General features: G+C 41.4%; 2 protein-coding genes across 3 annotated transcripts in view; one reads left to right on the forward strand and one right to left on the reverse strand.

Annotated features, from left to right (window-relative positions):
- Positions 1-4,949, forward strand: part of sdccag8 (SHH signaling and ciliogenesis regulator sdccag8) — a 41,101-nt gene extending 36,152 nt beyond the window's left edge. For both annotated transcript variants that reach the window (XM_023963790.2, XM_078932452.1), the window contains 2 exons: positions 3,620-3,719; positions 4,752-4,949. In XM_023963790.2, the coding sequence (XP_023819558.2) occupies positions 3,620-3,719; positions 4,752-4,790 (139 nt within the window). In that variant the 3' untranslated portion in view covers positions 4,791-4,949. The remainder of the gene's footprint in view (positions 1-3,619; positions 3,720-4,751) is intronic.
- A 219-nt stretch (positions 4,950-5,168) lies between these two features.
- Positions 5,169-25,808, reverse strand: part of akt3a (AKT serine/threonine kinase 3a) — a 45,786-nt gene continuing 25,146 nt past the window's right edge. The window contains exons 4-14 of the mRNA XM_023963792.2: positions 23,464-23,575; positions 20,068-20,212; positions 19,810-19,941; positions 19,638-19,703; positions 18,837-18,905; positions 16,162-16,284; positions 15,058-15,186; positions 10,752-10,966; positions 10,109-10,196; positions 9,522-9,624; positions 5,169-9,055 (exon numbers count right to left, since the gene is read on the reverse strand). Coding sequence (XP_023819560.1) covers positions 8,970-9,055; positions 9,522-9,624; positions 10,109-10,196; positions 10,752-10,966; positions 15,058-15,186; positions 16,162-16,284; positions 18,837-18,905; positions 19,638-19,703; positions 19,810-19,941; positions 20,068-20,212; positions 23,464-23,575 — 1,268 coding nt within the window. The 3' untranslated portion in view covers positions 5,169-8,969. The remainder of the gene's footprint in view (positions 9,056-9,521; positions 9,625-10,108; positions 10,197-10,751; positions 10,967-15,057; positions 15,187-16,161; positions 16,285-18,836; positions 18,906-19,637; positions 19,704-19,809; positions 19,942-20,067; positions 20,213-23,463; positions 23,576-25,808) is intronic.

Genomic DNA, 25,808 nt, shown 5'->3' on the forward strand with positions numbered 1-25,808 from the left:
TGAGCTCCAGTTGTTATTGGACCATCCTCAGAGGAATTGATCTCAGAGTGATTCTCTTTAAACAGCCACTTTTGTCTCTGCTATTTGACAAACATCACATTCATTTTCTCTTTGCTTGACAGAGTTAGTGGACTTGCTGAAATGTTTTCCCTTTCCCGAATGTGTCAGATGCTTTGGTGCATCTCTGTGCTTCAGTGTCAGAGGCTGCTCCCGGTGACTCATTACCCGAAGGCGACACGTTCTCGTTGCTTCCTCGCCAAACATTTACAGCATCAGAACAACAGGCTCTGCTTGTGACCTTTAGTCGCATCGCCCGTGTGTCCGTGCACAGTCGGCCCTCCAGCAGAAGCTGTGTGTGTGTGTGTTGGTGTTGTCTTCATCCTCCAGGTCTGGTTCAAACCTGCAGGTGGGACCTCATGAAGATGGAGGGGATGAAAGCAGCTCATAGCTGTGGACTCATTACAGGAGGGGGCTCTTCACAGAGAAAAGAGGGATTAATGCCTGTGGTGGAAAATGGGACTTTTTGGGGCAAAGGGAGGACAGTTTGGGGGTGGGGGGAAGCAGATTGTGGAGCGGAGTTGGGATGTTTGCCTCCCCCGTCTGTTACACACAGGCAGTCCTGCCACTGCCAATATAACCAGCAGGGCAGGGGCATCTGTCTTCCTCCTCAAGCTACCCTTATCTGTCTCTCTGCCCGAGTAACTATTCTCCTCGTCTGTGAATCTTTCCTCCACATCATCTTCATCATCTCCCCTGTTTGGAAACGCTGAACAGAGTTTGGTCAAATGTGTCTACAGATGTCTCCTCAGAACAGCAGCTTGTTTCCTTTTTTTACTGCAAGTCTCCTACACCGCTTATTGAGATTTCTTTACTGACCAAAGCAGCTGCTGAAGTACAGACTATAATACTACAGGCTAAAGTACCATATATTAAATTACTCCAAGCTTAGGAATGACATGATAACCCTTGTGCTATCTTGTGGGGTCCAGATGACCCCACTCCCAACGTTAACGTGCCTCCATGCTAAAGTACTTCATGCTGAATTAGTCCATGCTAAGGAAATAAATGATACATTTCTTCATTCTAAATTACAAATATTTAGCAATAATTCATGCTAAATTATTGCATACAAAAGTATTATATGCTAAGTTAGTCCACGCTAAAGAACTTCATGCTAAGTCACACTATGCTAAATCACTCATGCTGAGTTACTTCATGCTAAAAGCCCACATGTGGTAGCCACACGCCATCACATGTAATTATTACACATAACTATAATGTTGCACATTCCAATATAAATAAATAGTTAATGTTAAACTGAACTGGAATTTTCTTATATTTCCTTTTCAAAATGTCATGCCAGCTTACTGTTCAGATCATGTTACATGGGTTATTTTGAGTTTAAGCCTGTTGTGTTCATACGGTTTGATCCTGAAAAAACGCTTAGGATGCTTTTGAATGTGGCTCCAAAGTCCATCTATTTCATTAAAAGAAGGAAGCTTCTTTAGTCTTTTGTTTTGTTTTTAACTTTATTAAAAAGTGGTCAGAAAGACAAGGCAGCTTTATCTGCATTGTACATTTGATGCATGAAGCCTTTCAGGGCCTAACAAAGGTGTAAAAACCTTAATAGAATTAAAACAAACCTTAAGACGAAAGAAAAAGTGTTTAAGAATTTAACTAAATTTAACAGTATAGGTGCAGATGATGAGGAAAAAATAAATTAAAAAACAGGAAGAAAATGTACAAGCTCATAATTGCAACATTTATTTAATATATATGTGATTTTTACTCTTTATTTGTTTAATGAGTCAGAGAAATTTGAGTTTAGATGAAAAGGTGATTAAATATGCAAATATGGATTTGCAGTAGGGGGGTAAATGAGTTCAACGCTGCACATTAGGAGGAGGGGGCAGCGAGCTGAATGGATGGGAAATATTTTCACAAACATCCTCGTTGCACCCCGAAATGTTCTCACAGCCTTTTCAGCAGAACCCCATCTGGAACGGGCACACACTTCCACGGCCTGATCCCATTGTGCCTTGAAAGAGTCTATTGTCTGCAGGAGCTGCTGTGTAAGAGGGAACTCTCTAATTGGGACGTCGTGGTGATGATCAAAAGTGTGCGCTCACACATTCCAGCGGCTTTCTCACCATGCTTTAGAGTTTCTGACAAAACCTGCAGGACGAGGGTTTGCTGAGGCACGAAAGGAAACTGTATGTTGCAATTAGAAACCAGGTAACTTGGCTTCCACTTTAAAAATTCAAATCATCAATGCCAATCACATACAGCTCAGCATGAATTTTGCTCAACTTCACTGTAAATACAGTTTTTTTGGACAGAAATTTGTTTTATTAAAGAGCATCAAAGTTTATTAAAAATATCAATTTAACATTGTAATAACTCAACTTTGCTGTTCTTTTGATTACTTTTTAAATAACGTTATGCTCTGTAAGAATTTTCCTTAGCCAAAAATTGCAAGTTTCAAAATAAAAGCCTTGTACCAGTTTTTTCCAAGTTACTTTAGTTGAATTGGAACTGTTCTTCATCTGAATTTGTTGTATTTAAGTTGAATTAAAAAAAAAGCTGTGCTTTGTTGACAGCTTCAAGTTGTTTCCCTCCCCTATATGTAGTCTTATCTCAGATTTTTTAGGGTTTAGTTTGATTTGTGACCATTTTAGAAGACTGTAAGAGATGTGCAGCAGCTGAAGAAAGGGATTTTATGACAGTTCTAAAAAAAAAAAATAGAAAAAATACAGAAAATTTAATCTTCTACTTCAAAGTAAATGCGGACTCTATAAATTTGTTTAAAAAAAAGAAAAAGAAATGAAGCTTTAGTAAAAGGGATCAAGTATGTAAAGAATAGAAAAACAGTGATTTTCAATCAACCTTTTTAACCCCTTGTGCTATCTTGGATGACCCCACCCTTACATTGACGTGTTCTCCCTACCATGACAAAGGTGGATAAAGGTGGAAAGATTTCATGTAATCCATGGACACCAGTGAAGATCACAAATCATTGAAGAAAAAAGGTTCAGAGCACTGTCTAGTGGGTCTAAATGACCCAACTCCCAATGTCTGTGTGCCTAGGATAGCACAAGGGTTACTTGAACAAAGCTCCTCTGTAACTTTGTTTGAGCGTTCTGCTCAGAAAAAGGCTGCGATGGTTTTGCAGCCGTGAGCACCGCGGGACTTTCCTGTAGACATCAGTGTGACACTTGTTTTTGGGTGCGACGAGTGTCAACATATGGGTGAATTAAAACTGTTTGGTTTTCTGTGAAAAACCTGTTTTAATTCAGAATTGGAGTGTATAGGAAGGCATACTTAACACTTTTTTTTCCCCAAAAACAAGCTCAGACTCTTTTGTTTGTTTTAGAAACTGAGAAAACAAACTGTAACGTCGAGTACATCAATACATTTCTAGAGTATTTGGAAGTGACACAAAGGGGTTTTGGTGAGATGGAAATCAGGTTTTTAAGGACTTCTCAAACTAAAAATTATAGATTACTGACATCAAAGCATTTTTTCCCATGAAGCCACATTTAGATTTTTTTTGTTTTGTTAAAGTCGATGGTTAAATTGGATATTTTTTCTAACATTTTCATTGTTTTGTTTGTTGCAGGTTGCAGCAACTGGATCAGTGCTGTCAGAGCAGCGCCCTGCAGGTGTGTGAGCTGCTGGCTAAACAGAACAAGCTAATGCAGGAGAGAACCTTCTCAGAGGTACAAAGACACACATCCAAATGTCTGACAGTAGCATTCAGTGACAACAGTTCTAATCTGGTGTTCTGCACAACGAAATCTCATTTTGGCGGATCACTCCTCCTATTTGTTGACCTAAAGCACCTCTTCTCATCCATCAAAGCTGCTTCTTTTTGACAGACTCATCATCTTCTGTGACATGTCACAAAAGTAGCTACGTTTTGTTTTTGTTTTTTTATTCAAATTTGCTTCGCCCCCTCCCTCCCCTGACACTGCTGGCATGCCCCAGGGCTTTGTCCTGGTCCCTCCTCTTTTGATATTTTACCTTCTTGGCACAGTCTTCAGTTACTACAATATCAATGACATCCTTCTCCTCTTCAGCAAACCCCACTTTCAATCTCTCTCCCCCCTCTGTGCCCTCATGAACCAAAGTCTTGGTTTAACTCCAATGTCCTCCAGCTAAACGGCTACAAAACAGAATTTAGCTAAATTTTTCACGTCCTCCTCGCTCCCCCCTTCTTATAGGTTAGTCTGGATGTTACTATCTATGGTCCAACGTTTGACGGATTAATAACATTCCCTTGTTTTTATTGGCCCATTTGTCCAATATCGACTCTGTCCATCTCTCTTTTTCTCATTACTGCTGTCCTGATTAATCATTTCCCTCCTCACTGCCAGTCATTCCTTTCTTTGGCCCCTCCCACATATACCTCAGCTGCTTTTATGAGTACTGGTCTGGAACTATCGTCTTTCATTCCACCATCTCAATAATTTACATTTGCACTGGATTTCAACAATTCAATTCAAGGCCATTTATGAATTCACATTTGCATTTTTCCGCATCGTCTTTGCTCTGCCTCAGCTTTCAATTTCACTGAAACTTGACAGTAGAAAGTCAATAGTATGATGGATGTTCTTGGAGTCTCAGAAAAGGGGTTTACAACAATATTCAAAGACATTTTAGTCTACTTTTTCTATCTTAAGCCTTTGTGTCTTGAATCAGTCTGTGTTCAGCTTTGTGTCATTTTTGGATTTTACTCTTTGTCTTTTAAGCAACCAAACGTGAGACGAGCTGAAGCGGCGAGCTTGTGAGGGTCCTTGTCCATTCCTCTGGACGTTTTGATGGAGATATTTTTCTTATTCAAAGGAAAATGAGAACATTTTGGGGTAAAACAATCAACATTTAACCTGTTTACACTGAGCCGTGGCATGGTTTAATTTTCCTTTTTAAATAAATATTGAAACCCATAACAGATTCTGTTTTTTCTCTCTCTATTACCTTGTATGTTAGGAATAAATTTGGCATAGTTTACAAAACAATGCATATATTTTAAATTATGTTGTTGCTCAACTGAGGCATCAAAACAATATTTATTTTTGTAAATGATAATGAATAACTAACATTTATGTTTCTAATAGTCCTGGATTGTCAGACAGAAATGGCAGCAATCAAACAGTCAACACGCTGCAGCAGTTTGAAGTGCTTTATTGAAGCTGTCTGTAAGAAGAAAATAATGTGTATCCCTATCATATGCATTTCATGTGTAAAAATACTAAAGATGTACAGGGTAAAAAACAGCTTCACGTTGATGGTAATCGGTTGTTTTCACATCCCTGTGCCCTCAACAGCCAGCGGCACTGCGTTCCCACAGGACAGAAAAAAAAGCCTGGTTTTCTAGGAAACTGTCAGGATCTGCTGCGTTTCCCAGCATCCTCTCTGCTGCTCTGGCGTTTCAGGAAGCAGAGGCTACCTAGATGTGTCGGGTCTTCAGAGAATCGAGGTCCAATCTGGCACCAGCTGTAGTATTTTTACATGTTTAGTAAAATAAATGCATCTCATGCTTGTTTGTTAAAGTAGCTGTCAGGATGTATGAGAGTAAAGGAGGGTCTCTGCTGCAGATATGCTTTTCTTTTCCTACAAATCTTTCAGAGAAGTGTTTCTCTGCAGTAGAAGCCAGGTGGAGTGTGATCTATGAACCAGGGCTTATGAAAAATCAATTCAGAGCAGCGGAAGTCTTTAAAAGAGAAACGCTCCTGAAGTCAGGTGTGAGCTGGACATACAGTAAAAACGGTAGCAGCTTTGAGAGCGTTCCATCTCCACCAGTAAAGCTCTGAAGGCTGAAAAGGAACTTCTGCATCCAGTTTGGGAGATCCTTTTGCTGCTGGTAAGCCCACGCAGATAAAGAAAAATTACTAAGATGGATCCTTCTTTTCTCTTTCACCTTTGCTCCAGGATCAGCCTGTGATGCTAGACCGAAGACTCGGGAGGCTGGTTGGCGGGAAAACTTTTCAAACCACATGAAATTAGTGCAATGAGGATTTTCTTTTCAATTAGAAATACTGACCGGTTTGCTAAATCTTCCCAGTGAGCCTGCATCGCTGTCTGCTCGGGCTTTCTTTCTTTTTTTTTTTACTGCATTCAAAACATTCCATCCAGGTCTTGCCAACATCAAAGTCAGCAGTTTTGTGTGAAGGGGAGCATATATACAAATAAAGGAACATTTTCTTTCAAACATAAAAAAGCTAAAAAATCTTGCTTTAAAGCAGGCTGACTCAGATTTCTCTGAATCATATCAAAAGTGATGAGTGTGAAAGTGCTGTGTTCAAAGCTACAAAGCGATATCTTAGGAGCTCTGGTTTCTAAAGGTTTTGGCATGAAGCGTGCACAGCTAGAACTCCTCGGTGGCTCGGGTCAAAACGAAATCCTTCCAAATACTCGGGTCGGTTACGGACGCCAGCTTGGGATGGGAACTTTTCCTGAACTCAGTCGATCACTGGGAAGTATTTGTCATTAGACTTCAGAGTGCAACTTTGTACCGGTGATGCCGACAGAGGCGGACAACAGCATGCAGGCCAGCGCCATTCTGTTTGTTTTTTTGTTGTTTCTGCCGTAAAGCAGGTTTTCTAGCTGTTAGCATTTTAACAGTTGTGCAACAGCAAAGCATGTGAGTTTCAGAGCAGCCGGAAAAACGGATGTTTTCTGAGATGTATATGAGCTATCTTTAAAGAGGAAAAAACATTTTTTCAAACCAAAATGTTGAAATACTTCTAACCTCCCCTCCTAACTGTGAAATGGCAATATAAAAAAATACAACAAATAAATTAAATAGAAAATAAATTCAAGTTAGCCATCAATGATAGTCATATAAACATTCAAATAAATATTTAGCACACATCCCTAGATACTCTTTAACCTGTATCAGGATGAAGCCGTTCTCTTTAGGTGCAGATCTTTTTTTTTTTTTTAACCAATGTAATACCTCATACTTGAATGTCACTCAGAAGTGCTGGATGTCAAAGTGTTTGACTTGTTCTGAGCTAAACCGTAAGGCTTACTCGGCATTTGAAAACAGAAACTGAGGGGATTTTTTTTCTTTCCTAAGACTGGAAGACATGACAATTGGACAGCTGCAAAAAACACACACAATCCAGTCTGAAGGGGGCGATGGCGCACGTTAGAGACAGACCCGACCTCCTCCACTCCACCCGCCACCTTCCTCACACACCTACAGTGAAGATAAACACTTACAGTTCCTCCCTCGGCCTCCTCCTTTGCTGTACATTCAGACTTTTGTGCTTCTCTCTTTTGCGTTCGGAACCACTTCCTGTTTCTCTCTGAACTTGGCCGCTGTGCCCGCAGTAAGATTAGAACTTTTGAGTCCTTTTTAGGAAAAAGGAAAAACGTTGTTTTCTCGATGGTCTGTCTTTAACGTGCCCGTCACGTCCCAGCTGTCACATTTTGGTCACAAAACAACACAAAAACATCAAAATAAAACAAACAATGCAGCAGGAAGGCTATCTGCGATACCTCCTACATTCGTCAGCCATTTTTGTTTCTTGAGGTGCAATTTTTTTCCGCCTCTCAGCCCTAAGAAATAATATATTTCTTTTCTAGAACAATAGAATAGAAAAAAGTTAAATATAAAACCAAACCAGATAAACAATAAATACAACAAATATTATATAGCAATTGCTGTGATTCTCGTAAACCCAATTTTCTTTTTCTTTCTCTTAAATATGTCTGCCTATTTAACTTTCTGACTGTTTCAGGAGTCAGATCAGCCGTCGTGTCACTTCTCAACAATAAAGTAATAAACTTTTCATTCTATGTTTTTCTCTTAGAGATTTCTGCTGAATCTGCTCCTGCTGCAGACACACACAGAGGTACAGCCGTGTGGACCCAAAAACATGTCACAGTAAAGCTTTCAGTGGTTTCAACACAAGTACCGCTTCGGTTTCCCTTTTTTTGTTTTTTTTTCTTCTTTTTCTTAGAGACAAAGGAAAAAAGTCTGTTTGGAAGGAAAAAAAAAAGTTTATGGGGAACATTCAAGCTTTCTGCTTTCCTCTCTTTTTCACCGTCTCTGTGGCATTAACTGGCGTGCACTGCATTGTGGGTAATGGAGTGCCGCTCATTTGCGCGGGAGCTTCACCTGCCGGAGCCGCTGTGCTTTGAGGTGTGTTCTGAGACTCGTCTGGAGCTCACGTGAGCATCTCACACCGTGGTCTGCAGGTCAGAGGTGTTCTGCAGCTGTAGCTGTTCAGACAGGTGGTTGGAGTTTGGCTGGCGCTTGTGTAATGATCAGCAGCATTCACAACAAGTGTAGCACCGGGCTTTAGTAGTAGCAGTAGACAAGCAACAGTAGTACCTGTAGTATTGTAATAGTTGAAGTAGCAGCAACGACAAGAACTCGCACTGAGTAACACCTGAGTCAAATCCTGCTTGACAACATGAGGTGTAAGATTCTGCTCACCGATCACTATGGCTCGGTCAGTCCCAGAATCAGTGGAGTGCGGGTTTAAAGATGGATCTAAAGTGTCTCTGAGTCTGTTTGCAAGAAGACACTACCGGTAATGGCAGTTTGTGTTTGATGGACTTTTGTTCCCGTCATGCAGACGAGGAACGACAGAGAAACCGTGGAAACGAGCATCCATCAGTGTTTGTGGAGAACAGACACACATCAGAGCACAGCGCGCTCCAGTGAAGCTCCTGTCCTTAAAGGGTCATCACAACTGATCTCATCACAGTTTAGATCGCTTGGGTGGTTGTTTTTTTTCTTTCCGTTTTGTTTGTTTTTTTCGACAAAAGTATGAATAATAAATAAAAAAGCAGACTGCAGAGGTGAAGAGGAGAGAAGGAATGAAGGAGGCGGGAAGAATCCTCTAAAGCTGGCTTGGTCCAAAGCTGTGGGTGGATTTGTTTGTTGTTGGGTTTTTTGGGTCCCACACTGATGACCTCAGAGACCAGCTTTGATGATGTCACTGATGGACAGTTCATTCACGTCCACTAGCAGAGTACGAGAATTGTGGGAAGTGCGGCCGTCTCTCGTTGTCCAGACAGTCCATCCCGTCCTCGTCGACTGAAACGGGAGAAAAAGTGATTCCACATGGAAAAAAAACCAAAACAATATTCCACGCTCATCTGTCCTTTCTATTAACAAGAAGTTAAAACCTTTTCATTTAGTTCCGGATTTCTGCGTTTGAACTGACGGTGAATTCATTCAGTCAATGAAAAAACGTTTGTTAAAAATAAAAAAGCTCAAGTTTCACATTAGTCAGAGCTGAACATTTTAAAAGCTAGAGTAGTTTAGATCAAAAACAGGTTAGCTACAGAAACTGAGTATTAAATAACTTCTAAACGCCATGCAGTCAACTGGGAGAGAAACTTTTTTTAAAAGATTGTTTACCGTAATTATAAAATCAGTCAAAGTGGAAAAGTCACTGGTTGTGGCTTCTAATATGGCAGAATGGAAATGTAGACCAACCGGGTCACACACTGTGTTAAATATTAGTCTGAGTTAAAAAAAAACAGACAGAAACACTTACATTTCTCCGGTGGAGTGATTGTGATGGTCTGAGCCGTGAACTCCTCATCAAAATACCTGGTGTCTGTTTCTGACGTCACCTGAGGCTTGAAAGGAGGGACAAGCTGGGAGGGGGGGGACGCAGACAGAGCAGATCAGAGGAAAGACAAATGTTGAGGATTATTAGGCAGTTATTGAAACCAAAAAGCTGGGAGAAAAATCCCAGAAGTGACTATTTTTCCTCAAAAGGCAGCAGTCTTCCATAGCTACAATTTGTAATAAATAAAACCACTTTTTGTTCACTTTAACTTAAAAAAATCAAACTAAACAGACAAAAGAAAAAACTGAAAAAGTGTGAGTTATCCAGAAAAAGAAACTACATCAGAAAACGTGTCCAAACAAGGCGAGACTCACCTGATGGTGTTGTGCAAGCAAACGCTTGACAGATTGACAATTATCAGGATACAGTTACATTCCCCCATAATGCTTTGTTTGTATGTGCACATATGAAAACACGGACATGGGTGTTGCTTCTCTTATATCCTTTTGTGTAAAACGGACACAGATGGCAAAGAAAACAGTGCAAATGCACGGTTTACCGTCATGTACCTTTTTATCATAAACATCCTGCCAGTCGACGCCAGAGAAGAAACTGTGTCTCATTATTTCTTTAGCATCATCCGGCCCTCCCCCAAGTCTGGTTCAAAGAAGAAAGGCAAAACCATTAGTTATGTTTTTCATTGTTATTGTAACCAAGAATAAAAGAAAGCAAACAGAAATATTTAAAAAATATATGTACTATGATCAAGTATTTAGATAAAAATATGATTGAAACTACTTTTCTATTAAGGTTTTTATTTATTTAAAATAAGATTTTGTAAAAAAGTTACTTTGGTGTTATGATCACGATTTTTTGTGTAAGATAAATGATTTAGGTGTTTTCTTAAGGACCCACTCTGATGAAAATTGTGTTTTTAGTGTTTGTAAAATTTTCTTGTGGCATTTTTTCCATGATGTAGGAAAAATGCATTTCTGAATTTATTTTATTCAAATCGTTGTGAATCAGGAGCAGAAAAAAACACTTGTGATGTAGAAAATACGGTCCCGCCCACAACTCGGGGGAAAATTTCTTATCAACTATTACCTCTCTGCAGAAACTGTCCTAGAAAATGACTTTTTTATTTTTTATTTTAGCTAAAAACGGTATAACCATAATTAAAAGACCACTGGGAACGAGTCAAAAGATGCTCACCTTTTGTTGGGGTCTTTGATGAGGAGACCTGACAGCAGCGACTTGGCGTCTGCCGACAGAGTGCGTGGAAACTTAATTTCCTCCATGAGGATGAGCTCAAAAAGCTTCTCATGGTCCTGATTGTAGAACGGCAATCGTCCACACATCATCTCGTACGTCACCACGCCCAAACCCCACCAGTCCACCGCCCGGCCATAATCGTTGTCCTCCAGGACCTGAAGAGTGCAGACGGACGAAAAGCACATGATTACGTTAAAGTGGGCCATTTCTTTTATTAGACATCTGCTTTGATTGAGCTTCTCTGTGCTTGTTTTATGAAGCAGGACTGACTGCCTGAGGTACGAGGGACAGACGAGTCAGGAAACGCAGAAACAGCAGACAATGTGAGGGATAAACAAAACTGTAAAAGTAGTTTGAAGTGAGCACAGGTGGCTCTAGAGCTAACACAAGCTAAAGTGTGCAGAGGTGACGCTCTTCAGAGGCTCCTCGTACATTCTGGAAGTCCACAAGAGCCACCAGATGCTCTGATCTCCATGCCAAATAAGAGGCTGAACCAGGACACCACCCGAGTCCCGCCAGTCAATCAGCTGTACAGGTACGGACCTACAGAGCTGATCTGTTGTGAGACTTCTTAAGCGTTTTTCTGCTCTGTATCAACTTCCTCCTTCATGTCATCTATCCTATCTTTTTTATTTTCAAATCATGTCTTCCTTTTTTCCAGCCTTTCCTGTGCTTACCTACAGATAAAGAAAGACAAAAAAAGGGAGAGGGAAGCACAAAAATAGGTTGTGCAGGCACTGTGTAGTAGTAAATGTACCGAAAATAATATCTCTATTAACAGGTGAATGTTTGCAAAGGTAGCTCCAAAAACAGACTCTGTACTGGAGTCCTGGTACCCAATGTTCTAGAGTCCTATCTGCAAATGAAACAGGGGAGTTTTATGTGAGGGTGCTCATGGGAGAATTATCTGGTCACCCGGTTGGCAGCTGCAGAGGGGAGTTGGGCGAATGAAGGGGGCCACCAGCTCCAGATATAATACAGCCTGGAACGGCTGGAGGGATAACACTGGCTTAGGCTGCTGGGAGACCGTCAGACGCTCACACATGGCAGATGGAATATTTATCCATGCTCATCAAATTCATAAAGTTCTGAGAGTGAAGCAAACTAGGCGATGTTGGGTGTCGCTCCAGTTTGAGCAGCCACACAGATGGTGCAGTTGTTCAAATTCTGAAAGATGGTTTTAGCACTGAGCCGTTTGAACCGCGTGCATCACTTTTAGATTAAAAAAAAAAAGGCACTGAAATCATCAAAAAATGAATCAAAGTTGGACTCGTTCATGCCGGTGTGCCTGTGTGGGAGGGAGTTTTTGTGTGTCCTGGGACCAAAGAAGAAAGTGGCAGCTTGGTTGCAGGCAGGGAGCAGATTAATCCACAAAGAGCCAGAATGTTGCCCCACAGCCGCAAGCGTGGAGGCACTGGTGTGTGTCTGTGTGAGTGTGTCCTTGTATTTGTCACTTTGTTAGGGCCCCTTTGATATCCTCATTCAACTTCGTTTAAGTTAGACTGGGCTAATGACTTTTCATAAATGTGACGTCCCAACGAGAATGGCAAAGGAGGAAAACGATCTTAACTGCTCCCAGTGGGACAGCCAGCCCCCCCCCCCCCCAACTGATTGGACGGTACCGGCCACTAACTTTTGGCAAAACCAGCCAAAGAACAATCGCACAGCACGCACACACCTTATATACTGGGAGCACATGAGCCCATATTGTTGGTGTCAAAGAGGGACCTTAAAAAGTCTCTGAATTTGGAAACTCATTTATGCTGACAATCTGCTAACATGTCCAAATATTCCGCTAACAGCTGACTATGCTGTCGCGTTTGCAAAATATTTACAGCAAAAAAAATAAACAAAAAGGGCAACACCCCCCCCCCCCCCAAACATATACGACAAAAAAATCCAAACGAACACATGCAAATGAATGGAAACAGACCAAATCCGTTCCCCTTTAACACCCTCAAAATGTCCCACAGAAATCCCACAACGAAATGAAGCAGAGAAAACACTCCCCGAGTGGTTCTTCCATCTCTATGCAGGGACTCCTAGTTTGATATCATAAATAATATCACTTAAAATAAAAAAGGAATCACACCTCCATGCCTTACAAGTTACATTTCAAACCACTCTGCGTTCCTCCCAGTCTTTTTGGGATCTTTGCATCTGCCCTGCTCACCGTCTCAATTCAACTCCCGTAACCCTAAAATAGTTTCCCCCTTCATTTTCTTCCTGTCTCTTACAGCCCCCATCCCCCGTTTGTCTTTTAATCCCGGCTACTTTGCATCTCTATAACTTGGCTCGGAGCAAACTGTGTTATTTTTACATGCAGGCGGGCGAGCAGAGCGTGCGGGTGGGCGAGTGGCGGTGGCGGTGGTGTAGATTTCCAGGTTTTTTCCGAGCACCTTCCTCCAACCTCGCCCATCTGCCGCCATCTGCCTTGTTTTAGCCTGCACTTTCTACTGCAATCACACACACAGTGCACGTGCACAAACGCAGAAGTGCACACAGACGCACATCCTGTGAAAAATAACCAACAGCCTCCAATCAGCTTTTGGCACGCAAGGGAAAGGACTCTTAAAAAAGGCAGAAAATACTGCGCCAAATTGTCCTCCGTACTTTTTTTTTGAGTGGAATATAGACTCTGCCCCCCCCCCCCCCCCCCTCCACATCGTCTTCATTTCAACATCTTTAGCGCTCTGCCTCCACCACCCACAGCCGTGCATCCCTCTGGATCCACTGACCTGCTAGTGAAGCAGTCGGTGACCGGACAGCTGAAAAAAATGGCCAGAAAAAAGCCTTTTCTGTGTTCTTCTTTAAGTGTGAGCGCCGCGGCGTGCCCTCTGCCCGGACGACCAACACCCTCATTCACACTCACAAGCCGCATATTTCCTGCTCACCCTGATATTATGGAGATTTTTCTCCGTGAAAATAAAGATTCACTCACACTTTCAAAACATCCAAACAAAACAATCTGTATTGTGTGCATGTGTGAGATCCTCGCTGTAGGATTCAAACTTCCTGTCTGACTTCCTGTGGGTCTTCATCCAGCCATCAGCCATTTATCAAAGACTAGTTAGAATCCCAGCAGCTAAACCCATCAGACGGGAGCAGTTGTTAGATAAACAAGGACTGTGCAGCAGGCGACATGAGCCCCACAGTTCACAGAGACCGTCCCAGGAGCGCTGTCTAATGGACGGGCCGCCTGTGGATGTCACAGATGCTTTTAGGCTCCAATCAATCTGCTCGCCTTACAGAACGTACCACTCAACCCCTGGCGAAAAATTTGATTCATGAAGATACTTCTACACCAGCACATTTACTTTTATTTGAAATGTTGATAAAACAGTTAAAGACCCACTCCGATCATCTTTTGATGCATTCCCAATTGTCTTTTAAATATGAATATGCTGATTTTAGGCGAAATCAAAAAGCCTGTCATTTTCTAGGACATAGTTTCTGCAGAGCGGCAGTAGTTCATTAGAAATTCACCTCTGAGTTGTGGGCGGGACCATTGGCCCCCTTCCATCACCTGCTACTGAGAGCTACTGTTTGCATGCCCTCCCGCTAGCTTACAGCCCCGCACAACCCCAACCTGACAGTACCGGTGCAACAAAAAATGCAGAGCAATGTTGGAGCTATCCCGCCGTACAGTTTTTGGAGCCAGATTCCAGCTCAGACGAGGAAAACAAGGATGTACATTGATCTTTATGTCTACAAGTGGATTCATCAGAATGGAGCGGAGCAGGGAGCTTGTGGACCGCCCTGTATATTTTCTACGTAACAAGTAGGATCTTATTCTATTGACATTTTTGCATTTGCTCCTAAATCACAATGATTTTAATAAAGAAAAACTCAGAAATGCAATTTTAATCTTAGATTACTTTATATATGTCCTCCATCAAAAAATGTCACAAGAAGATGTTAAAAACATACTTTTCATTGGAGTGGGTCTGTAAGCTATAGTGAGTGAACAATATTGGAACAATATTGTGCTGAGTTCAACTAGTAGCATTCGATAAACACTAAAAAAAAAAAAAAAAAAGTTTTTAAAAATTTAAATTGTTTTTTTATGTGTTTCATCTAGCTGTGCAAAAAGAGAAGATAATAGAGGAAGATGTAAAAACAGTTCAAATATGACTGTCACAGAATGTGTTTAAGCAGATCAAGAGAAGAGGAGTACAAATGAATTTATTTAATACCAGAATAGTTTCAATTTTTTAATGAACAAAAACACAGAGACAAACGCTACCTCTGGTGCGAGGTACTCTGGTGTGCCACAGAACGTCTTCATGGTAGCAGCGTCGGTGATGCCTTCCTTGCAGAGTCCAAAATCAGTGATTTTGATATGGCCGTCTTTATCCAGCATCAAGTTTTCCAACTGGAAGGGAATAAAAAGAACTTGTGTAACCCCCCCCCAAACAAAAAAAATACTACTGTACAGTGTTCTCTCGTTTATCGTGGAGGTTATGCTAGAAAATAAACTGATAGGTGAAATCTTTGAATTTGGATTACAGATGTTTTGAGGCTGCAAAACCCCTCACTTCACACCTGATACACTTTTCTAAGGCAAATGTGAACATTTTCACACTTTTGACTTCTTTTTTTGTCACTTTGATCTAGTCCAGTTTTATAGAATGAAAACAAAGATCTGATCCGGATCGATCAGATTTGGTAGCTGAACGCATTTTGTACAGGAAACAAAGCACATGATTTATTGACAAGGTCAACAGCCAATCAGTACGCTGTAATAACAATGAAAAAAACAATGAACAAAATCCGCGAAACCGTGGACCGCGAAAGAAGAATTGCAATATAACGAGGGATCACTGTACTGTACACATGTTAACTGATCCACACACTTTGTGGACTGTAGAGCTGAAGTTTTCCTCTGAAGACAGAGAAACACAGCCTTCCAGAGTGGTGGCATACACACAGAAACTGAGGAGGGAAGTCAACTTCAGGCATGTGGTGGAGCCACTCAACCTTTTAATATTAATGGTTGAAGTGGTTTTTATACTCCCGCTGCTTTTTTTCTCCTGCTTTCTTGGCTGCTGTGTGCTCGGATGAGGCCAAAGCTGCCAGGCATCTACCTCTCTACCTCTGTGGCATCAGCCCCCCACCCCCTCCACCTCCTCCTGCAGTTCTCCTCGTCTTCACGTCTGTTTGAGCTCATCTTCGTCTCTTTTTAATTACAGCGAATCCTGAGCCTCTTGACTCAGCCAGGTTGAAAAAGACTTAATAAATATGTGTGAAAACACAACAGATCAGCGGAGGTGTGTGTGTGTGGGGGGGTGTATCTGATCACTTTCATCCATGCCTCCCAGCCTCGCCCCCTTTCAGCAGGTCTGTTTACCTTTAGGTCCCGGTACACGATCTTGGCTGAATGCAGGTAGTTGAGGGCTGAGACGATCTCGGCGCCGTAGAAGCGTGTGCGGTCTTCGGAGAACACTCGCTCTCGAGACAAATGAAAAAACAGCTGCAGGAAAAGAGCAGGGGGGGGGGCATAGGAGGGAAAGTGGGTGAGAGAGGGAGAAAATCAGCGAGGGTGGAGGAGAACAGGAGGGGGGGGGGGTAGCAGGGACAGCACAGCAATAATTACTGATTTATTGGAGGAAATTAGCACAACACAAACTGGCTGCCCGCACCATATTGAGATGATAGATAGTGCCTGTGTGTGTTTGTGTGTGTGCTGGTGAGGAGGGGGTGGCATCTCACAGGAGGGTGAGTGGAGGCACCCGGCAGCTGCTGCCTCATCTAGCAGCACCCCCCCCCCCCCCCCCCCCATCAGCACAAATGCTTCTTCTGCATTACACTCTGGGCTGTGCTGGCACGGCGCAGGCGGGGTGCTCTGTGACGGGGGCCAAACGAAGGGGTTCAAGCAATCCACCAGTCTAGTTAAAAGACGGGCCGAGTGGTGCCGCCAACACCACCCTCACACAACTGCCTCCAGCGTGGCGCTCATTAGTGCAGGGACTGGCCTTGCTTCCCGTGCCCCCATCCTCATTTACGACATTTCACGTTTACCTCTTCGGTTTTGGCAATGCGTTCATTCCCGTATTTAAAAGTACACAACCCCCCCCCCCCCCCCCCACACACACACACAAAAATGACTTAAGCCATATCTCTCTGTTTAGTCTCTCACCCCGTCTCTCTCTTACCTCCTCCCTTGCTGACAGTTGTCAAGTTGTCATTGTCGCACAGCTACACATGTGGCACTAAAATGACTCCAGCCTGCTGTGCTGCTCCAGTCAGGTCTCACAAATTACCCATGAGGCCAAGGGGCACACGTCTTCCCATTAATTGTTCAGGGAGGTTTGCATATGGCCACTGGAGTGATGCTCACAGACCACCTTGCTAAAAAACCGTGTGTGTGTGTGTGTGGTGAGAGTGGAGGCATGACAGGTGGGCCTTCATCAGTGCACTGGCAGGTGTGACTGTGGCAGGTTTGTAATGAGTTCTGTGTGTGTTTGTGAGGTATATGTGGTCACAATTTGTCCGTTGAGGTAAAAAAAAAAAAAAAAAGAACTTCTGTGTGTTTTTCTATGCGTGTGTTTGTCGGTGTTGTCTCGGCGTGCATTTGCTCAGGTTTGGCGCCGGCTAAACTGCCTAACTAACTGGGAGGGGAGCAGGTGACGGTTACACTGAGGGAATGAACCAAGATTGTAAAAACGGTCCCATTAAAAATCAGAGAAATGGAAAAGTGGGGGAATCCAAACTCATTTAGTGTCTGACTGTCGTTCTGGCTGAATCTGCCCATAGGTGTATTCATAAATAGAAAGAAGCAGGAGATGAATGGAACGGAGAGATTGAAAGGCAGGCGAGGCCAGTTGGTTGACAAATTAGGTGTGAGAGAGTAATCCAACAAATCAAACTTCACCCACTTCTTAAGTGTTTGCACCATCTTTGCAGATACACACACGATGAGGAACTAGATATCATTCAATATTTCATTTCTACATTAAATTAAGTTAAGGACCCACTACTGTCATTCACACATTTGCTCTGTATTTGACGATCCACCTGGAGGAGCCGAGAGCTGCAGTCACAACCACACCCAGAAACAGTTTTGGTGCTTTAACTCCCCAAATTCCAACCCAGGTAAGGTGTTGGGTCGTTAGATTGTTTACAAGAACTGGACTAAGTGACCCCTCCCCTATCGCGTTGCAAACAAGAAGTACCTGGTAGTCCCAAAAAGCCAAATTCCTATAGACTTCTATAGAGAAATAAACAGCTTTTACTCAGTTATTATATTAGTCAGAATAACCATTCCTACGCTGATAACTTTTTTCTTTCTAATCCTAATGTTTTTCCTACATTTCTTTTTGTATTGCAAGCTATTCAAGTTGTCTGACCATCAAAACATTTGACAGATTCTCCTGAGCCCGCTTTAAAGTGAACTGGATATGGCCCTCCTACAAGCTAACTTCTGATTGGCAAGAATGGCTTTCTTAGAAATGTCGACTCCGATCAATTCGGACCAATCACTGCTCACTGACAATTTCTGGTTCCAACTTGGCGGCGTCCGTATCATGAAAATAATGGTGATGACTTAAATGAACTTATTTTGTTGGAGCCAGAAGTAAGTCATTTTCTATCGTCACAGTTTTTATAGACCGTCAATGGTTGGGTCCCATTCTTTGAGTCTTGGCGTCACTCGATCCTGGACACGAACAGACGATCCCTCAGTCTAAAGATGAACACTACCAAAAGGCCACCATCCTTACCTTTTGGTCAGGTTTCAAAATCTTTAAAACTCTATTTTAAAATTCTTGTAAATGTGCAGTAACTCACAATAGAGGGTGTCAATCATTTATAAAACTAAGAGAACACACATTTAAAAATAAACAGCTAAACTGTGCAGTTGGAGCCAATTTATTTCTAAAAAAACAGTGGGGTTTGAGGGAAGCATAACTGGTGCTCTAAAAACAGTCATTTACTAATGCTGAGCTGTGGCTTTACTGGATGTTTACAGCCGTCACACATGGATGAAACCACATAAGGCACAGTTAAGGCGGCGTCGTGTCTTACCTCCCCCCCATTCACATACTCCATGACAAAGCAGAGGCGGTCCTTCGTCTGGAACGAATACTTCAGAGACTGAAACCAAATTCAAACACATTCAAGTCATATAACTGACAAGACGGCGTTTCATGTTACATTTACTGCTTTTACAGGTTTCACTTCACATTCCAGAGCTTAGCTGGGATTCAGGAAAATAGCTAGGAAAAGCAATAAATAGTCCTATTTTAATTTTTACTTTCTGCTGCTTTATCTCTTTTTCCATGAACTGTGACGGCAAAGCAAAATAATTATGTGCCGAAGTTGAATTCGTTCTGGATGACAACCCCACAGAATTACCGTAAGCAAACTCTTTCTTGACTTGAGAACATTAAAGTCTGTATCACTGATTAAAAGCAGGTATATCCGTGAAAAAAACGTGTTTTCTTTTGGGAACAGTTAATGAAACTCTCTTTGTGGCTGCAGGTGCAGCAGGGGCAGCCCCAGATGTAAAAAAAAAAAAAAAATAAAAAATTGTTGCCCCATCGGTGTGTGAATACATGTGTACATGTGTCTGTTTCCAGGCAATAGGATGAAAATGTGCAGCAGATAATGTCTGTTTATTTATATTTATGTGCATCAAAGTCAACAGATGTGCTCATTAAAATATAACTAGTCGCTATGCAGCACCTAATTACCCAATATGCTGTCTCACTGACTGTTTGTGTGTGCATGTGTGTAAATGGTGAACACACACACACACAGATGTCAGGCTGCTCTCATATGCACCACTGGAAACGTCTTGTGTTTTGGGGTTAATGAGGTTCTCACCGTTAGAAAAGGGTGCCTGGTGTTTTTTAGTACTCTGCTCTCTGTCAGTGTGTGAGCCACTTCATCCTGTATTTACAGAAAGGAAGAAAAAAGGATGAAAGAGGAGTGTTTACCCCTTTTTTTTTTGCTGATTAGGTTTTTATATAGTTTGTAGTTCTAAAAGCAGGCAAACCTTGGCTATGATGACTTCTTTTTTAAGGATTTTCATTGCATAATATTTTCCGCTGGCCTTTTCTCGCACTAGAATCACTTTTCCAAATGTTCCCTTTCCCAGCAGCTTCAAGTAGTCAAAGTCACTCATTGTCTGTTGGGAAGAAAACAAGCAGAAATGGTCATTTTTGCAAATGAAAAGGATGTATTAGAACTGTTTTTGGACAGTTTATGAATCAGTCAGTTCCCGTAGTTTCATGGTAAGGAGTGTCCGCCTTGCCTTGCGTTTGTGGTGAGTCGTGGAGATGTCCATTTCTTCTTCAACCATGTTGTCGATGTTGGATGTGGGGCTGCACTGGATCCTTTCCTCCTCTTGTCTCTGCAACTTGTCTGCCACCATCTGGATGGCTTCTGTCCACTCATCCCTGCGTTTGAAAGTCAAGAAGAGCAACAACAGTCAGCCCTATAGCAATCCATGCAATACTCTCAGTACCAATATAAGATTTATATATGGTGGGAAAAGTTTGGCTGCTAATATGCTTTTTCCACGTAATTTGCTAACTCATGTTTTCATCAGTCTTCAGCTTAAGTTCTAAATTTTTATATTTAAATTCATTAAAAATTCAAACTTTTTTATATGTATGGCAGACATTTACTTATAAAATAATGTATAGTAGTAATAAATTAGAGTGGATGTCGCGCTCATACAATCAGGTTTTTCAAGTGTTTTCAATAAACATAAAACACCTTTTTGCTGAACAAAGAGTCGACCATAGAAACCACGAAATGAGCAATGATCATAAAGCAGAACTAATACACGCCCGCCTCAGCCTGAGCGCGCTAAAGACACACACCCATGCATCAGAGGGAACAATGCAATGCTGTTTGCAAACACTGTTCCTTCTCATTGACTTTCCATTAGCGGTGCTGTTGAACATCTGTTGAAAGTGTGTGAGTTTGACCGTGTGTGGGCGTGTGTTCATCATCATGCATTGGCGAACACAAGAACATTGACTGTACTTAACAATAATGAGTAAAACTGTTCTGTTGGAGCAGTGGAATATGCAGAAATTCCTTTTTAAAATGGAAATTGTAAAAACATGAAATGACATTTAAAATGCACAGTGACTCTTGAAGAGATCATATTTACGAAACCTGTTTAACTCCTAAAAGATGAGTTCTGTGTTTGGAGATAAATGCCCATATGTTTCCTTGAAGGATCTGGAGGAATATTCATGTGAACCTAAACAGAAAATGTGTTGTAAGATCTGAATGGCTTTGTGCTGCAAAGACTTCTAAGTGTAACCTACACACTCCAAAAACAAGGGCAAACTCAAGTTACTCTCCATCTGCAAAGGGAAAGGATGTCATTTGTGGCACCCATGGTGTCTGCCGTTGAGTGAAAAGCAATGGAAACTCTCTCAAGGTCAGGCAGCAGATAAATACTCTCTCGGTTAAAGTGTGTTTTGTATAATGAGTTTTTTTCCTTGCCCCCCCCCCCCCCTTTTTTTTTGGGCTAATGAGAGATAATGGGCCTGCCTACAGTTGGGCGCCGTGCCAGTGTGTGCCACCCTCTCTGCACACGGCTGGGGCTGTGGTAGCTGGACACCTGCCAGCGCTGGTACAGTAACAGCAGATACAGTAACACACACTCGCACAGGAACTAAACTAGCCAGTTGTTGCTCGCATGCGCCTTTTACACTTTAGTATCTTAAGCTATGCACGAACCTGTGGAAACACTTTCATACAACAAAACTAAAACCACACACCTGGAGTGCACTGTCAGAATAATGTATTCTTTTTTCATCTGAAATATTAGTAAAAATATTACAATCTCTGTTCCAAAGGCAAAACTGATTAAAAAAAATACTTCACAACTGATAAAAGTTAGTTAGACAAACAGCTGCAACACACAAGCACACACACACAAAAACATACAACCTCAAAGGATGCACAGAAGCATCTGTGGTCTTCTGGGCAAAGCTATTCATTTTCTGGAGATAAACACCACAGCTCCTCAGGAAGGAACTGAGCAGCTGGAGAATTTAGACCAAAGCTACTTCAAAGGTCTTCTTTTCATTTTCTCACAAAAAAAACAACATCATTACGTATCCAAATCTTGTTATTGGTCACTTTTTATTTTTTACATTTTACATTCTTATGATATATTTTTAAATCCAATTAGGTCAAGGTCATTTTTAAAAAAAATGTTGCTAGAGGATGATTTGATTTAAATTATCCAAATATAAAACTTCTTTAAAAAAACACTGTGTTGTTTTATACTTGCACATGCTAACAATGTTTGCATATTTTGAACAATCTGATTTTTAGTGAAAAAAGAGGGGGAAAAAAAGCTGTGTATTATACAGGTTTGTGTTTTTGTATGATGATGATCAGGTTTGTATCAAACTGATGTTTTAAGCCATCTCTCCCATCAACAATTGGTTTATTTTTTCTGAATCAAACTTTTTTTTTTAGAGCGTTATTCATAAAATAAAAACATAAGACGGTTACCGGTACTTAAAGTCAAAGAACAAAAGCAACAACTGAAAAAGATCCATGTATGGCTTCAAATGTATTAATTAAGTTGAAATTTTGTTGGTAACCAAATGAAAAGGAATTTATTCATCCAATTTCCTACAACAGAAAAACGTCGGAAAAGCACATTCCAAGAAATGAGCAGTTGTGCTCACATTTAAAGGAGACAATAATTTTCAGCAACATGTTGTCTAAAAAAATTACAAATGTAAAATGCATTTTTTTCTAGAACAAGGTGGAAACTTTCCAGATTTCCAAAATATTACCAAAAGTTTCCCCTTATTGGCTCGTCACAACAAAAGAACCCTAGATCCATCCATGATATTTGGCTTTAATTTGACAGTTGAAGTCTCTCCTCATCTGGACTTTTGAAGTCTCCTTTCTTGAAATGTTTCATCACTAATCCTAGTGTCTTCATCATGTGGTTGCAGTAACTTAAAGCACCTCATAGTCTAAGACGGTCTCTCATCTACGGACCAAGCAGGTCTGACCCTCCTTAGCTTCTGAGATCAGGCATTTCCATGGTGTGACCTCATTTAACGTGTGAGTTTAAAATTTGTGCCATGTTTATTAAGCTTTGATGAATAATCTTTAAAGTTCAATCACTATAGTTCACATGCTAAAATGTCATATACATGGTTTGCAGGCGTTTTTAATATTTGCTCTTTGGCTGCTTCCTTTAGGAGGTCATTACCTGCCTCCACCTAACATTTGCATCCTTTTCACTCACACTACTTGTGTCCTCCACCCCTACATGTGCAAACCTCCTCTTTGGAAAACGTAATGACACAATTTGAGATACGTTTTGTCACTTTGCCACTAATTAATAAAAAGATTAATATCTCACATGTTACAGATGCTGAAAAAATTCAAATTAGAAAAAAGATCAATTTAATAGTTTTCAGATGGAAAGTTGTCATCACTGATATTCTGTTTTTATTTGCATATTTCTGTGCAGCTAAATTCGTTGATTAAGTTAAGTGATGTTATTAAAATAGTGTAGAAGTACAGGAAAGACCTTTATCATTTTTATGCTCTATGCTAAGAGGTGAACACTAAATAAGTCTATTCAGTCAGTTCAAATTTGTCACTAGATGGCACTAAATCTCCTACCCACTAAGTCTTCACAGGAACTGACCTTTCATCAGGTGAGTCCACATGGAAAGTCCTCTCGATGACCGTCGTCCACTGGAGGCAGCGGATGATGAAGGTGTTGGGCTTTGGCCTCTCTGTCTTCATCAGCTGACATTCTGAAACAGAGAGGATGAGGCGTCTTTAACAACACAGATAAAACCCCAGATAACAAATAAAGCTTTGCTTAAAAAAACAGTTTCTCTCAACACATACTTCCTATGAGCCTATGTACAGAGCAAATAAATCAAAGTAAATATAACTGACTATAATCAAAGAACTGTGTATTTGGAATCTGTCAGGTACTTTAATTTGACCCTAAATTAGGACACACTTATTTTACTTAATACTATAAGTTGTTGACAACAGTTCTTCATGTAAACAATTAGCAACTAAAACAATCATTTCTATCAGTTATTCCTGTTTTTGCTATGAAGCTGCATATTGCTCAGTACAGCCCCTGTCATAACTGTGTAAAAAAAAATGTAACACCTATCTAATAACACAAATAATATCTAACTTCCCTAAGTTATTTTTTCTTGTAGTTCCATCTAAAATGGCCTGACTTAGACATTGCTTCAAGAAAAAAAATAAATGCTTTCACATTTCTGTTAATATAATTCCATTTACTGAATTTATAATTTGCAATTAAAAATAGTATGTAGAGTTTTATTTTGAAAATACCCCTAACTTTAATAAACCTTAATCCCCAAAAAAAGAGAAAAACAGAGATGCTCTCTTGTGCTTGTGGATGTGTTGCAGCGTACACGCATCTGGCAGCTATCCGAAGAGACACATTACTATGAAATCAGGCAGCACAGTAGGCCATTATTACACAAATGCATAATACAGTACACAAACACAGAAAAGTAGGCACACATAGCCAGATGGGACTGTGAGCTCACTGTCGGAAAGAATGCATCTTCATTGTCCCTCAGCAGTCTGTGCAGTTACGGAGGACGAGAACCCGATGCGAAAAAAAAAAAAAAAAGGCCTGTGATGTATCCTCCTGTCCTCGCATCTACACTGCATGTTCTCTGGATGCGACCTTGAGTTTCCCAGTTTTGTCTCCTGTCACTCACTGCTCTCATCTGTCCTTTCCTCCCCCTTTTATCCTGCAGATTTCCTAGCACAGAACGGTCCAGAAGACGATGGCTCAGCCTACATTTAAAAAGGAGGGCAGTGATAAAACTTGGTGCTTCTATGTAAACTGTCCACACTCACGGAAAAGCTCCTACCTGACTCCTGAACGCTGCCTGCTGTGCTGGCAGAGAACAAGGTCATACAATGTTGCTGCCAAAAATAAAAACACCAACGCCCACATTTGAACAAAACCAGCCACACAAACAAGTGAGGTTTAAATGTTACTGATTGTGTGGCAGTTGTGAGATCTGTGTAGCAGTTTAGCTGGTGTGTGAGAGTGTGAGTCTGTGTCAGGCTTGTATGTATGAGTCCCTCTGCAGGGAACATGCCTGTACCGTCTCTGTTCCATCTGACCACTTCTGTTGTTCACACACACAAACACACACACACACACACACGCAGATAAACAAACACGGACACGCACATCCCCCAACACATGCACCACCTGGCCTCCCAGCTTTGGGCAACAGATGTGGCAGTGCCAGCGCCGTGCCAAGCAGCCGGGGCTGGATGTATGGCCTGGCTTGTCCTCCTCAGAAACTCTTTTCCTGCTCACTTTTTCCTCCTTCTCCAAGCCTGTCTTGGTCTCCTCCTCCCTGTCTGTTCAGCCCTGATGATGTTTGTCTCTTCTCCTCCTTCCTGCTCCCTTTCCTTTCCAGTACACTTCATTCATCTCCAGTTGCTTCGTCTGTTTGACCACCCTCATCATCTCTCTGTCTCCTCCTCTCCTCCTCATGTCTCCAGTTTTCTCTCCTCTGCCCCTCTGATCAACTCCCATCCCTCATTCACCACACTTGTCCTCCCCTCCCAACTTCTATTGTTCTTTCTCCTCCTCCATCCTATCGTAAACCATTTTTTATCATTTTGCTCTGCGTATCACCCTGCGTTCCACCATTTATCATGTTTTTGGGTTTGGCACTCGCCCTGCTTCCCTTGTTCAGCTCTCTCCTCTGGTTGTCCTACCGAATAACCGGCTCTCTGTGTGCTGACCTGCAGGAAACTCACACAGCACTCTACAGATGCTGCTAAGTCTTTAAGAGAGTAAATCTACTTCATTAAGTTCAATCTAATGTGACAGCGAGCAGAACTGGCTTTTTTTTAATCTAACATCCTGTTTGGTTTGAACATGTCAGCTGATCAGGATGTGAACATTTGCAATGATTTACAAACCAGGAAGAATGAACAAGCAAAGAACATGATAAGGATTGA

This window comes from Oryzias latipes, chromosome 15 (assembly GCF_053564925.1).
Source record: "Oryzias latipes strain Hd-rR chromosome 15, Olatipes_Hd-rR_3.1".
Classification (NCBI taxonomy): domain Eukaryota; kingdom Metazoa; phylum Chordata; class Actinopteri; order Beloniformes; family Adrianichthyidae; genus Oryzias; species Oryzias latipes.